Genomic DNA, 16,429 nt, shown 5'->3' on the forward strand with positions numbered 1-16,429 from the left:
ATAAATGTTTTTGCTAAGACGAGAAAATAATGAATAATCATCTCTAGTCCATATTAATCAGTTTTTATCATCATGAAAGAAAAATACATTATTTTAAATTTTTTATCCTGTCCTTGCTTAGTGTAAGATAGTGGAAATGACAAAGATATCAGTCAAATATTGTTCTGTCTTTCCTTAGTGAGCTTATTAGTTAAAATAGTTTGAAAAACATTTCAGCTCTTTATTAGTAGACATACCCAACATGCTGGGGACCAATATCATAGATGTGTTTCATAGAGTCTTATAATAAATCCAATAATGACTTAAAATTATTTTTGATTATCCAGGATGCAATGATACACCTTATAAAAATATCTCGCATTATTCGGACTCCACAAGGAAATGCATTGCTGGTTGGTGTTGGAGGATCAGGAAAGCAAAGCTTGACTAGATTGGCTTCCTTTATAGCGGGTTACCAGAGCTTCCAGATTACTCTGTCCAGGTAAATATTTCAATTAATGAGTTGGAAAAACTTGGATTAGAAATTCTGACCAAAAACCCTGGTATAACTTTTCTTCTTTTTTTCACAATTTTCTGGGCTGAATGCCTATTTAAGAATAAACTTTACTAATGTTATCTATAAATGAGCATACTTGGTACTAAACCTGACTGCAAAGAGTTTTGGAGGCTTCCGTGATTTTTATTGGAGGCTGAAGGAGCATCTACCAATTATTATGAGAATAAAATCAGTATTTTACAGTGAATGCAGCTAATGTCTTCATATCAAAATTAGGGGCTGTAATCATGAATCCCTTATAATCATAATGATTTATCATGGCTTTCCAATGTGTCCGTAAAATATATTTTCTGATTCTTTGTTAAGCTGCCTTGAAAAAACAAAAGTCAAGTTGACAACCCTGGTTAGGATGGGTACCAAGGTCCCAACAGTGACATGAATTCAGAGGGCTCACTGTTCAGCAACATATTATTTTACCTTACCCTCGTTCACAAATTTGCCTATGCTTCTGTATAATAATAAATTGAGTAGTTTGTTAAATGAGTATTGAGATGCTGCACTTGTCTGTCCATGTTACAGTACTTGAACTGCGCCAAACACTGCTCATATATAGGGAGGGGGGTGTCTACTCCGGGATAAGAGCCCACCGGGGGATGTACCTGGTCACATGTGGGCCAGTCTGAGCCTCATACTTCATATAGTAAGTCTAGAGATATATTTTCAATGTGCATAAATTAGTAATATGTTAATTTTAGACAATACTCTTCACAATGCTTATTATGTTGCAGAAATATAATTTTTATTCTTAAGCTGCATATACATTAAAAAATAATGAACTAGTACCCTTAAGAACGTTCATTTCACAATAATTTTTCAGTATAAACAGACTGCCAATCACCTAATGAATGAGCAAAACACTTGTACAGCGGATCAAATTATCTTTTGTGCAGTGCAAGAGATCATCATTCTTGGCAGTGCATCATGCTGTGTAAACAGGACTCCCGCTCCCAGGAACCATGGGTTCCTATGTGCACTGAGCTATCTTTTACAGAACACTCAGTGTGCATTATTTACCAAGGCTTGCCTCTTTAATCAGGCTCTTAAACCACCACAGATTAATAAAGGTTTACCGATTGGCAGTTGTTTAACCCCTTTAGGACCAAGCCACTTTGTAGGTTAATGACTTTATGTGGTTATAACTCTGGAACGCTTCAGCTTATCCCAATGATTCTAAGATTGTTTTTTTTCATGACATATTGTACTTTATGATAGTAGTAAAATTTCTTCAAAATTTCTTGTGTTTATTTGTGAAAAAAAATTACATTTATCAAAAATTTTGAAAATGTCACAATTTTCAAACTTTTTTAATTTTTATGCCCATAAATGAGAGTGTTATATTACACAAAATAGTTAATAAATAACATATCCCATATGTCTAATTTACTTCAGCACAATTTTTAAAACATCATTTTTTTGTTAGGAAGTTGTAAGGGTTAAAATTTGACCAGCGATTTCTTATTTTTTTCAACAAAATTTACAAAACCATTTTTTTAGTAACCACCTCACATTTGAAGTAACTTTGACGAGTCAATATGACAGAAAATACCCAAAAGTGACAGCATTCTAAAAACTTCACCACTCAAGGTGCTCAAAACCACATTCAAAAAGTTTATTAACCCTTCAGGTGCTTCACTAGAATTGAAGCAATGTGGAAGAAAAAATGAACATTTAACTTTTTTTCACAAACATTTTACTTTGGACACAATTTTTTTTTATTTTGTCAAGGATATCTGCAGAAAACGAGCCATGATATTTGTTGTGCAACTTCTCCTGAGTACACCGACACACCATGTGTGGATAAAGACAACTCTTTAGGCAAACAGCAGGGCTCGGAAGGGAAGGAGCACCATTTGAGGTTTTGAACGTAAAATTGGATGGAATTGAAAGCGGACGCCATGTCGCGTTTTGAGAGCCCCTGATGTACCTAAACAGTGGAAACCTCCCACAAGTGACACCATTTTGGAAACTAGACCCCTTAAGGAACTTATCTAGATGTGTGGTGAGCGCTTTGAACTCCAAGTACTTCACAGAAGTTAATAAAAGAGAGCCATGAAAATAACAAATCATATTTTTTCCACAAAAATGATCTTTGTGCCTGCAATTTTTTATTTTCCCAAGTGTAAGAGGAAAAATTGGACCACAAAAGTTGTTATGCCATTTGTCCTGAGTGTGCGGATACCCCATATGTGGCAGTAAACGATTGTTTGGGCACATGGCAGAGCTTGGAATGGAAGGAGCGCCATTTTACGTTTTCAACGCAAAATTGGCTGGCATTGAAATCGGACGCCATGTTGCATGTGAAGAGTCCCTGATGTGCGTAAACAGTGGAAACCCACCACAAGTGACATAATTTTGGAAACTATACCCCCAAGTGCTTCACAGAAGTTTATAACGTAGAGCCGTGAAAATAAAAAATCATATTTTTTTCCACAAAAATGATCATCTTGCCCCCAATTTTTTATTTTCCCAAGGGTAACAGGAGAAATTGGACCCCAAAAGTTGTTTTGCAATTTGTCCTGAGTACGCTGGTACCCCATATGTGGGGGTAAACCACTGTGATCACCTTACTGCGATCTTTAGGAGGCAGAATGAACAAATCCACAAAGGGTGAAGAATTGGTTTTATTTTTTACATCGTTCCTCGTGCGGTATAAGAGATTAGGCGACTTTATTCTTCGGGTTGGTGCGATTACTGAGATACCAGATTTATATCCCTTTTTTTATGTTTAGCTTCTGTCACACACTAAAAGATGCTTTTTTTGTAAGAAGTTTTTGCATCACCATATTTTGAGAGCTATAATTTTTCCATATTTCGGCCTACAGTCATGTGAGGGCTTGTTTTTTGCGGGACGAGCTGACATTTTTATTGGTACCATTTTCAGGTACATGACTTTTTTGATCGCTTTCTATTCCGGTTTTTGTGGAGACAGAATGAACAAAAACCAGCAATTCAGGAAATGTTTTTCTCCTTCCCACGTGTGGTAAAATTTGTAAGGCAGCTTTATTCTTCGGGTCAGTATAATTACAGCGATGCCACATTTATATTTTTTTTATGTTTTGGCATTTTTACACAATAAAAACTTTTATAGAAAAAATAATTATTTCAGCATTGCTTTATTCTGAGAGGGAGAACTGTTTTATTTTTCTACTGATGGAGGTGTATGGCGGCTTTTTTTTTTGCGGGACAAGATGGCGTTTTCAGTTATACTATTTTTATTTACATTCATCTTTTTGATTGCGTTTCTTTTTAATTTTATTAGTGGATTTTTTTTTAAATTTTTTTTTTACATATTTTTTAAATCGTTTTCTTTTTACCTAGTCCCTTTATGGGACTTTCACTTTTTTTTTTTTTTACTTTGATTGCAGGTATAATTCATTGCAATGCATTATACCTATATTTAAAGCATCTAACACCATGCTTTGAGCATAGTCTCAGATGCTTTCCATAGCTTTCTGACTATGAGGTCGTCTTGACAACCCCGGGTCATCATCGCAATGATCGGGCCCCGCGATGACGTCCCTCTGCCTCCCTCCTGAACGCTGCGATCGGGCTCAATCTTATCTACTTTATTAAATAAATTTGTTCAACATGAAACCATTCTAGAACGTCTTTTCTTATAACTCACTATGTGAAGAGACGCACCTCTAACTGCTAACACCCAGTTGTCAATTTATTCATTTATTTCTAAGAGGAATAATAGAGGAATAGCACAAGGCAAAGCTGTAAGAAGAATTTTTCAATATTTTTATTCCCACCGTAAGATTAACATAACTCTAACACACCGTGAAAAGCATTATGTCAAATAAGTTTCAAGGTCGTTGCTTAGAAACCTGAAATCACTCATTTAGGTAGACTTTCGCTTGGCTCGTATAAAATATTCATCCTAAATTGTCAATGTTTGCTAGGCTCTTTTATCTTTCCTTGAGTTGAATCAATGACTTTAATAAAACCAACAAGATGCAATTGTAAGTTAGCATCTGCAAGCAATCGGTGTAATATACAATTACATGTCTGTGCTTGAGCCTTCAGCTGTCTAATGAGTTCAGTGGCCCTTCAGCAGAATACAGGATAATTGCAGGTTTCTATATGTCTTGCCGTGATGACAGATTTTATGTAAATGGGGAAAGAAATATTCTTGACCGATAGCTGTTAACTGTGCAGTGGAATGATTCAGCAGCTAATGAGTCTAACTCCTTCAAGACACTCATTAATGCAGACTGAAAATGGTGCAATTTTGTTTCTCGCAATAAGGACTCTTGAGCATTTTACCCCGTGATGAGGAGACCAAATGTGCTAGCAAAACAGATGTAGTATATTGACCTCATGTAGACTCCTGCATTCTCCTCTTTATAAAGTTGCAACTACACATTTTCAGAAGGGAAGTTCAGTTCTTGACTTTGAACCTTTCACTATTGAAAAAAAGCATACTGTCATGTGGATGTTTCTGCAATTATTATTATTATTATTATTTATTTATATAGCGCCATTAATTCCATGGTGCTGTACATGAGAAGGGGGTTACATACAACGTTATAGATATCATTAACAGTAAACAAATTTACAATGACAGACTGGTGCAGAGAGGAGAGGACCCTATCCTTGCGGACTTACATTCTATGGGATGGGATTCTGCAATTACATTAGCATATCCCTGAATGTAATACTGACATGTTATTTCTTCCCTTTTATAAAAGCTATAAAACACTGTAAAAATGCTATACAATCAAATAATTCTAATTCTCAGAAATATCTGATGGGTATTAGCCACAACCCCAGTCAACTTTTTGTGTTTTGGCATAAAGGAGATATATTTTAGTTTACTATAAACTCATTTTGTTTGATTTTTTTCCCCTTTTATTCTCATGCAATTACTTTTTTATCTTAAAACACCACTCTTGCGTTTTATTTTCCACTGGGGTGTTTTCACTAATGTAAGTTCACTGCATCTAGTTATATACCAGTCTCTGTCTTCATTTGTTTTTGGTGGCGCTTCGGTCGACTTCTGAGGGTTGTGAATTTTCTGATTGTTCCAGTGTTGGACGGGCAAGGTCGAAGTCACTACTCAATGTAAGTCTATGAGAGCCAGAACAAGGACAGAACGAGGCTCTCATAGATTTACATTGAGAGCTTGACAATTAACTCTGACTTCTGCCAATATGGCAGATTGGGATCGGAGCAGCACGAAAAAGAGCAGAAGACGGTGGTTGGTAAGTGTAATATGGATTAGTGATATCACTCCAGGAGTAAAATAAAAAAAATAACTCTGGAATGGTGAAATACATTATGCATGGATGAGGACTGCAGCCTCTTTATTATTTATTTTGGGAATTAAAGGGAATTTGTCACCACATTCGATCTATCTAAACTATTAATATGGGCATACAGGTCATAGACTGCTGAAAAGAGTGATACCTGTATGCCTCATATCAGATGCCTTATTTTTGGGAAATTATCTTTTATCACTTCATACATATGACCTCTTCTAGGCTATGGGGAGGATGTTGCCCGAAGATAACTCTGCCTCCGCACTTCATTATCCTATGTATCGCTTCCCACACCGTCACGCCTCTCCATGTTCCTGTGATATTGGGCACTTGTCTCGCTCCTGCGCATTCCATCTCCCATCGTTCTTGATCAGTGTTCTGCCCATCCATGGGCATAACATTCACGTTACTTTTGCACAGGTGTCAGAGAGTAACTGGTATTTCCTCTGTGTTCTCTGGTGCGCAATAACCTTGCAGTACACAAGTACCAGTGACTCGCTGGCACCTGCGCAGTGGGAACGTGAATCCTATGCTCATAGAAGGGTTGAACATTGAAAAGGATCGATGGGTGATTTCCTGACTAGCCCCTGACATCACAGGAAGGGTCAGCTGTGCCGAGAGTTTGTGTTTTCTTTGAGAAAGCCGCTACCAGATTTGTCTGCAATGGCCTATATCCCCACCAAACAAAATTATTTGGTTGATTACAATCGTTATTTCTATTGAGGGACACTCGAGAGGCCTGTCATGATCTCAGTGCGGGTTTGACTCGCACACGTGGGGTTAATGTTTGGAACCAGTGCTGATGACTGGCATTTCTGGGGTTAAAGGTTGTGATCCCGGTGCAGGCTTACCTGCACACCTGGGGCTATGATTGTGGCCTCTCCCTGGTTCTGGGGGAGGTTTCTTATAGCCTCAGGACGCTCCCATCCCTGTCAGTTATACTTTCGCCCTTGGCATTGTGTGGTGACCCCTGAGTGTGTTTGTGCTGTGTTCTGGTTACTTGATTCTCTGTGTATGACTCGGTCTGTTCCCTGGATATCGCTTTGGATTCTGCCTGGTACCTTATATGTCTGTTTGGTTTTGATCTCTGCTTGGCCCTGATTATCCGCTCTGTCTCCTTCCTGGTACTGTACTGTGATCCTGTGTATGACCTTTGGCTTTGTCTGATCTCCCATCTGTTTATCTCTCCTGTACCTCGCTGGTCTGTACTGTGCATAACCTCTGCTTGGACTCTGAGTTCTCTTCCTTCTCTGTGTGCAGGATGCTAAGCCCCGCCCCCTTGCAGTCACGTGACCATTCACATGACCATAGGTCCTATGCTGGCTTCCTAAACTTCAGCATCCACAGGTCCTGTGCATCGGTACTTTCTGGCTGTACCTGACCCCGGTACCCCTACATTGCGGGTGAGTCACTGCTCAGCGGAGGCTGCACGCCGGCGCTGACACTCAGGACACGCGCACTGGCTCAGTGAGCAAGTACAGTGCGGTGTTCCTGACATTATAACTGACCATTTCAGTTTTTTTTTTCTTCAGAAAAAAAAAGAAAAAAGGTGTGTGTTATCCTCATGGATCCCATACAAGCCTTGTCTGATCAGGTCAAGCACCTGACCCAAATGTTCCATAAGCTCAATGTGGAACAACGCACGATGGCCCAGACCCAGCAACAGTTGGTAGTTACTGTGCAGGGGGCTCTCGATGCAGGGGCTTCTAGTTCTGGGGGTAGGGATGTGTCATTAGCGTCCCCCGAATCTCCGGTCAAATTGCCAGACTTTTTCTCAGGGGACAAAAAGGAGTTCAGGTCTTTCAGAGAAGGATGCAAGCTTTTTTTTTTCTCTAAGGCCCCGCTCCTCCGGGGATGAGTTCCAGAGGGTGGGGGTCATTATTTCCCTACTTCAGGGGGCTCCGCAAGCATGGGCTTTCTCTCTGTCTTCCTCTGCTCCTGAACGTATGTCAGTGAACGCATTCTTTGAGGCCCTCGGGCACATTTATGATGAACCTGACCGAGTGCGATTGGCAGAGGATATGTTGATGAGTGTCTGTCAGGGGAAACATTCAGCTGAGTGGTTTTGTTCTGAGTTCCGCCGCTGGGCGGCAGAGGTCTCTTGGAGCGGCGCCGCACTCCGAGGACTCTTTCGCAGAGGCTTGTCCGAGCGGCTGCAGGATGCCTTGGCGTTACATCCCCCACCTAACTCTCTCGAGGACGCTATGACCCAGGCCGTCCAGATGGACCGCAGGCTGCGGGCCAGAGGGGTGATGCAGGTGGATACTCCATTATTCCCCAGTGGAAAAGAGACTGCCCCTGAGCCCATGGATGTAGGCACCCTCTCCCTGAAGGATACGGAGAGGAAACGCCGGAAAGACAAGCAGTTATGCTTTTACTGCGGTAAAACGGGACATTGGAAAAGGGAGTGCCCGAATTGCCCGTCTTCAAACCCGGTCGGCGGGAAACGACTAGGTCTGGGTAGTCAACGGGGAGGCTGCTCAGACCCTCAGGTACCATTTTCCTCGTTTTCTAAAGTATTACTGCCTGTGGAACTATTTGTGGATGGTAGTTCTTTTTCCTCTACAGCCTTCGTCGACTGCGGATCATCTATTAACCTCATTGACTCCCAATTGGTCACACACTGCAAGATAGGGACAGTTAGGCTCAAAGTTCCGATCAAGGTGATGGCCATTGACTCATCTCCCCTCACTAAGGAGGGAATTCGCTTTATGTCTGATGTGTTTTCGCTCAGAGTGGGCGCTATTCATGTGGAAAACATAAGTTGTTTTGTGCTGGACAATCTACCTGCAGGGTTGGTGTTGGGCATGCCCTGGTTACAACGCCATAACCCAGTTATTAACTGGAAAACAGGGGAGATTGTTCAATGGGGGTTTAATGATTTTGAGTTATGTGATAAATCCGCACTGCTGGTTGAACCAGTTAAATCTGTGTCTGTATCATCTGTCGAGCTGGAAGGTATTCCGGAATGCCTGAAGGACTTCGAAGATGTATTCTCCGAAAGCGAGGCCGAGACGTTACCGCCACATAGACCCTTTGACTGCGCTATTGAGCTGGTCCCGGGGGCTAAATTACCCAAAGCCCGTCTGTTTAATTTGTCTGGTCCTGAGCGCTTGGCTATGAAGGAGTACATTACTGAAAGTCTGCGCAAAGGACACATACGTCCTTCAGTCTCACCTGTAGCGGCAGGTTTCTTTTTTGTAAAGAAAAAAGATGGCGGGTTACGTCCCTGTCTCGACTTCCGGGAGCTTAATCAAATTACTGTACGGAATACGTACCCCCTTTCGTTGATTCCCGATTTATGTAACCAGCTATCAGGGGCAAAGTGGTTTTCTAAACTTGACCTTCGGGGGGCATATAATTTGATAAGGGTCCGGGAGGGGGATGAATGGAAAACCGCGTTCCTCACGACCGAGGGACTATTTGAAAATTTAGTCATGCCGTTTGGTCTTACCAACGCCCCTGCCATATTTCAGAATTTCATCAACGTGGTATTCTCGGATCTCATTGGTCGTTTTGTCGTTATCTACTTAGATGATATTTTGATATATTCCCCCGACAAGTATTCTCATTTGGAACATGTACGAACTGTGCTCCAAAGGCTTAGAGAAAATCATTTGTATGCCAAATTGGAGAAATGTGTATTCTGTGTACAAGAGTTGTCCTTTTTGGGGTTAATTGTATCCGGTGAGGGTTTTCGCATGGACCCCAAGAAGGTGCAAGCCATTGCGGATTGGGTGCAACCCCGAGATCTTAAGGGTCTTCAGCGCTTCTTGGGGTTCGCCAATTATTACCGCAAATTTATCCGGGGGTTTTCGCAAGTGGTCAAACCTCTCACGGATCTAACATGCAAAAGTGCGGATGTGAGAAATTGGTCCTCGCTCGCAAAAGAGGCCTTTGCAACGCTGAAAAAATGTTTTATGTCTGCTCCTGTGTTAGTGCAGCCAGATCCGTCCAAACCATTCGTCGTGGAAGTGGACACCTCTGAGGTGGGGGTGGGGGCGGTGTTGTCCCAAGGGCCTGCCACTCTAACCAACCTCAGGCCATGTGCTTTCTTTTCCAAGAAGTTCTCTGCTGCGGAAAGAAATTACGACGTAGGCAATAGAGAGCTTCTTGCGGTCAAATTGGCGTTTGAAGAATGGAGGCACTTTTTGGAGGGGGCCAGTCACCCGGTTACGGTGATCACGGATCACAAAAATCTGTCGTACATTGAGTCTGCTAAAAGACTAACGCCCAGACAGGCCCGTTGGTCACTTTTTTTTTCCCGTTTTCAGTTTACGATTACATTTCGTCCAGGGTCTAAGAATGTCAAGGCTGACGCCTTATCACGCAGTTTTCAGCCGGTGTCGCCCCCCTGAGCCACCGTCCTCCATTCTTCACCCTGGGGTTGTGATAGCAGAGGTCTCATCTGAATTGGAACGGGAGATTCTGGGGGCCCAGTCGCAGGCATCGGCGGCCAAGCCGGAGGGGAAGTTGTTTGTCCCAGAGCAACTTCGCCTGAAACTCTTGCAGGAGTTCCATGAATCCAAGCTGAGTGCTCACCCTGGCATTTCAGCCACACGTCTGGCGGTGGCTAGGATCTTTTGGTGGCCTACCCTTGGTTCGGACATAATAAAATTCATTGCTGGTTGTGGGGTCTGCGCTCGTTCTAAAAGCTCTCAAAGCCGGCCGGCAGGGGAGCTGATACCCTTGGCAGTGCCCGAAAGGCCATGGACTCATTTATCCATGGATTTTGTTACCAATCTCCCTCCATCTAAGGGTAATACAGTGGTATGGGTAGTGGTGGACAGGTTTTCTAAGCAGGCTCATTTCGTACCCCTGTCCGCACTACCGTCAGCTGAGACGTTGTCCAGGTTGTTTGTGCAGCATGTGATCCGGTTGCATGGGGTACCCCTGAATGTGGTGTCTGATCGTGGTGTGCAGTTTGTGGCTAAGTTTTGGTGTGCTTTCTGCAAAAAATTAGGTATGTCTCTGTCCTTTTCGTCTGCATACCATCCTGAGAGCAATGGGCAGACGGAGCGCACTAACCAGTCCCTGGAACAGATCCTCAGGTGAGTCAATCCACTGGTAGGTCCCCTTTCTTGATTAACTATGGGTTCAGTCCTCATTTTGGTGAGTTTTCTCATCTGGATTCGGGGTGTCCCGGGGCTGAGGATTCTGTTCAGCGGTTAAAAGATACATGGGCAGAAGTCCAGCGGCGTATATCTAGGTCTCAAGGCAGGTATAAGTTTTTCACGGACAGGAAACGAACACCTGGTCCCATGTTTCGGGTGGGAGAGAAAGTTTGGCTCTCCACGCGAAACATTAAGTTAAAGATTCCGTCAGCCAAGTTGGGAACCAAATTCATTGGCCCGTACAAGATTGTGGAAAAAATCAATCCAGTGGCGTATAGGCTGTGCCTTCCACCCTCTTTCAAGATCCCTAACGTCTTCCACAAATCTCTACTGAAACCTTTTGAAGCAGTACGGGGAGACTCCGAGTCTGCTGCTCCTCCGGTTTTGGTCGAGGGGCAGGTGGAGTACGAGGTTGGTCATATCGTAGATTCCAGGTTGGTACGGCGGTCGGTACAGTACCTGGTTCATTGGAAGGGGTATGGACCGGAGGACAGGTCCTGGGTACCAGCCCGGTTGATGCATGCTGATCGCCTGGTGCGGGCTTTCCATGCTAAGTACCCGGGCAAGCCTGGGGGTCCAGAGGCCCCCCGTTGAGAGGGGGGTACTGTCATGATCTCAGTGCGGGTTTGACTCGCACACGTGGGGTTAATGTTTGGAACCAGTGCTGATGACTGGCATTTCTGGGGTTAAAGGTTGTGATCCCGGTGCAGGCTTACCTGCACACCTGGGGCTATGATTGTGGCCTCTCCCTGGTTCTGGGGGAGGTTTCTTATAGCCTCAGGACGCTCCCATCCCTGTCAGTTATACTTTCGCCCTTGGCATTGTGTGGTGACCCCTGAGTGTGTTTGTGCTGTGTTCTGGTTACTTGATTCTCTGTGTATGACTCGGTCTGTTCCCTGGATATCGCTTTGGATTCTGCCTGGTACCTTATATGTCTGTTTGGTTTTGATCTCTGCTTGGCCCTGATTATCCGCTCTGTCTCCTCCCTGGTACTGTACTGTGATCCTGTGTATGACCTTTGGCTTTGTCTGACCTCCCATCTGTTTATCTCTCCTGTACCTCGCTGGTCTGTACTGTGCATAACCTCTGCTTGGACTCTGAGTTCTCTTCCTTCTCTGTGTGCAGGACGCTAAGCCCCGCCCCCTTGCAGTCACGTCACCATTCACATGACCATAGGTCCTATGCTGGCTTCCTAAACTTCAGCATCCACAGGTCCTGTGCATCGGTACTTTCTGGCTGTACCTGACCCCGGTACCCCTACATTGCGGGTGAGTCACTGCTCAGAGGAGGCTGCACGCCGGCGCTGACACTCAGGACACGCGCACTGGCTCAGTGAGCAAGTACAGTGCGGTGTTCCTGACAAGGCCCCTATACAAATAAGATGATCAACCGATCCTGACGAAATTGGCAGATTTCATCAACTTTTATCCAGTGCTTATACGGCCTTTAGGCTATGTGCACACGCTGCAGATTCACCCACGGATTTGTATCTGCGGATCCGCAGGTAAAACCACAGGTAAAATGACCTGTGGTTTCCCCTGCGGTTTTCCCCTGCGGTTTGACACCTGGACAATGGAATAGGTGGCAAACCGCAGCAGAATCCACAGATAGAATTGACATGTCAATTCTTTCTGCGGATTCAAAACCGCAGCTTTTCCGCAGTTGAAAATCAGCAGCATGTGCACAGCAGAATATAAATCACATAGACTTACATTGTATTGTACACTGTCTGCAGTACTGCTGCGGATCTGCAGCGGCCAAATCCGCAGCGGATCCGCAGCAGAATCCGCAGCGTGTGCACATAGCCTTACAATGGTTTATACAGCACACTTCATATTTTTTGCTGCAGCTGTGCTTGGCATTTCAGCTTTGTCCCATTAACTTGAAACAATAGAGATGATGCAACGTGTGACTGAAAGCTGTGGCCCTTTCAACAGCTGATTGGAAAGTAAATTTACAAACAGATCTACACCAGTATAATATTGATCATCTAAACTACAGACACTCTATACATTTTTTAAAACATTTATAAACCCCTTTAACCTGTAAGTGTAAAATTATGCTTGTGTACATCCAGGTATGGTGGAACTGTACCTACTGCATCAGGTTGTACATGTACTTCATCAGGATGGCACGGACATAAAAGTTGTGTCTATGCCATCCACAGTGAGAGCTGGCTGCAATATACAGTTGAGCTGTCTCTGCATCTGTTAACTCTGATCTCAGCAGATTAACTCAGAGGCTATGGTACATAGAAAATGCAGTTTGACAGAGGGAGAGTGCCCCTTTTGTCAGTCCAACCCGAACCCCACAACCTGGTCTCAGGGTGCCCATGGGTGGCTATGGGCACCAGACTAACAATTGCCTCTGGATCTACCATGTTTAGAAGCCTATTAGATTCTACTAGAGGTATCACATAATTGTGGTTTTTCTTTTCATTCTGCCCAAATCTTCTCCAAAAGTGTAATAAAAAGTACACAAAGTTGTATGTACCATGAAATGATACCAATGTGAACTGCAGCATGTCCAACAAAAAATAAGCCTACACACTGCTCAGTTACCAGAAAAATGTAAAACATATGGCCACACAAAAATGAATAACTTTTTTCAAATCCGCCCCCCAAAAAGCTAGCATACCACTACAAAAAAAGAACCAAAAATTAGGTAAGTGATGGGTCCCAGAAATGCAACAATTAATGCATGAAAATAAGAAAAAAAATATTTTGGTCATTAAGGCCAACATTGGCCTAATGCCTAAAGGGGTTTCCAACTACTTAGATTTGATGGCCTATTCTTTTGATTTGCCATCAATATCCTATCAGTGGAAATTTGACCCTACCCCCAATCCAACTGAAAAGGAACTGCAGTTTTTGGAGCAGTTGTGAAGATTTGTGCTGTTTCTTTGTTCTTTGACTTTAATCTGACCACTTCCGGAGCTGATAGCAACTGATTAGTGGGAGTGCTAAGTCACAGATACTTCCTGATTTAATATTAATGATATCTCCTAGGGGAACATGATCAATATAAAAGTGGTAGACTTTAAGGGGTTAATATACTTTAGTATATATGTAGTAGAAATAATAAATCATGGTACCATATGGAATATAGGAGACAATTCATTGGTGAAAACAATGCTTTTTGGGTTGTGCAACAGATCAAGTCACCCAATGAATGAGCATTTTGCTCATTAATAGTGTGATCAGTAGCCTGTTTACACTGCAAGTTAATGAAACGAGAGATTTAAACAACGCTTAAGGCTCCATTCAGATTAGCATTATGCTTTCTTTTAGAGGACTGTGTCTTGCACTTTATTTAGTATATTAACTAGACCAGTCTTTATAGGGTATTTTTCGGCAAAAAATGTTGACTCATTTTCCTGGTCATATTTGAGATATCCACTTCCCTTTTGTCAGTCCAATAATAAAAAATCACCAACATTTTAAAAAATGTTTATAGGAAAATCTTGCTGTAAATAAAATAATACAAAGCAATGATAGGTTCCAATGAATCCTTCCAATGGATCCCACTGAGTTCTTCCTGTAGGATTCCACTGACTTACAATTTACTTAGGATTGTTTACTCAAACTCCTGCACTTATTTCATACAATAGTGTAGTCTTCCTTCTGGAGTCTGATTTCCTTTTGGCTTTTTACTACCTTAATCTTTGATATTTGCAAAACTGTTGTTTTTTTACATGAAATCTGGGTGGATATTATGAAAATTCTAGAAATTGGCCATGCTATTTCTTTACGACAAGGCATATGTTCTAGTGAAGATTACTCAGACTGGGGTACCTTGGGGCAAACACAGGGCTTACCTCTTAACTAAACACTCCTGTTCACTTTCAAGAACATCACAAGCATGGTTATTACTAGCAATAGTAGTAAATCATGTAACTTCGGATGACTTTATGTGATGCTTACTTTCACTGAACCTTTTGTTGCTTTGGCTCATTATCCTATTATGTCATAACCTGAGACGTCTGTGAGATTCTCTGGTGGTCCAGTGTTTGTAAGGAAATACTATAAATGCTATGTAAATGTGCAATATACTTAGAAGTTCTTAAAGAGGTTGTCCACTACTTTTATATTGACCACCTATCCTTAGGATAGGCCATCACTATCTGATCACGTGTGATTTGCAGTACCCAGTCACAGCCATTATAGTTTTCTTAGAGCTGCGGTGTTACGAAACCATCCTAGAACTTTTGGCTACCATCAGTAACAGCTGATTGGTGAGGTTGCCGACTAAACACCCCCAACTACCAGGTACTGGTAGTCTATCCTGAGGATAAGTCATCCATTAAAAAGTAGTGTTCATCCTCTAAGTATTTTTTTCTTCATGTTCTAAAATATTGTTAATTTGTAGTTGCTGCTAGATTACTAGGGGCACTTACTGTTGTTTTCTCTAGCAGCCAGCCAGTCCGGCCAGCCATCGATTTGTGCTGCCTTTCGTGTTATTTTACTGTAGTTCAACAAGGGATTGCAGAGCAATTATAACAAGAAACCTATTGCTATTACATGAGAGAATAAATCAATGGCTAACTACATCAATATTTTATTATGCTGCTGTCTTTAAGTGGCATGTCAAATTGTTTAATACTCTAATGGTAATGGCTGTTAATATTCTATTATTATGTAATGTTTTATTCTAGTGACTTTAGTTTAAATATTAATTCCCTAATGTTCAATACTTAAGACCATAGACAGGTGTTCAGAACCGCAAAAAGACATCTAAATTTACGTTTTGAAAGATGTAATAGCCAAGTTTCTAAATATTGCCTTGCCTGGAGGTAGTTTATGTGGAAAGCAAATAATTTTGTTACCTTGTGGAGGTCTAAACAATTAAATCTCAGTCAAACTTCCAGATGGTGTTTTATAGAAATCCCATTTTGGAAATGTGCTGTAATAATGGTTTATTCACTTTCACTTACTGCCAAGTCAATTGCAATACCTTGACTTTCTTTTCTTAAGTTTTGTTTAGGTTACAAGTTTAAAAATACATCTTAATATGGCTTCACATGATACTAAAATATGCGTAGAATTATTTGGCAATTACGTATTTGACCATATAATTTTTAGGCAGATTTCCCAACCCCAAGATATATAAATTTGAATGCTTATTTGACGAAGCAGATTGGGTGATATGTATTTGTGTAATGAGGATGCTGCCTAAAGATTCAACACCTTTTAATGGAATAGTCTGCGGGTGTCATGTCGTGTTTGTGAAGCCCCTGGTGTGCTTAAACAGTGAAAACTCCCCACAAGTTACCCCCCTTTGGAAACTACACACCTCAAGTAATTTATATAGACATGTGGTGAGCACCTTGAACCCCCAGGTGCTTCACAGAATTTTACAATGTTGATCTATGAAAATGAAAAAAAATTTTTTTCCTACAAAACTGTTTTAGCCCCAATTTATTTCATTTTCAAAAGGATAGCAGGAGAAAATGCACCCCATAATTTGTTGTACAATTTCTCCTGAGTACACCGATA

The 16,429-nt window shown here is 41.9% G+C and overlaps 1 protein-coding gene across 1 annotated transcript in view; it reads left to right on the plus strand.

Annotated features, from left to right (window-relative positions):
* The window catches only part of LOC141099782 (dynein axonemal heavy chain 5-like), a 587,253-nt gene that overhangs the window by 355,229 nt on the left and 215,595 nt on the right, over nt 1–16,429 (plus strand). The window contains exon 56 of the mRNA XM_073587845.1: nt 327–481. Coding sequence (XP_073443946.1) covers nt 327–481 — 155 coding nt within the window. The remainder of the gene's footprint in view (nt 1–326; nt 482–16,429) is intronic.

Source organism: Dendrobates tinctorius, unplaced genomic scaffold (assembly GCF_039654945.1).
Source record: "Dendrobates tinctorius isolate UK_male_01 unplaced genomic scaffold, ASM3965494v1 ptg000102l, whole genome shotgun sequence".
NCBI lineage: Eukaryota > Metazoa > Chordata > Amphibia > Anura > Dendrobatidae > Dendrobates > Dendrobates tinctorius.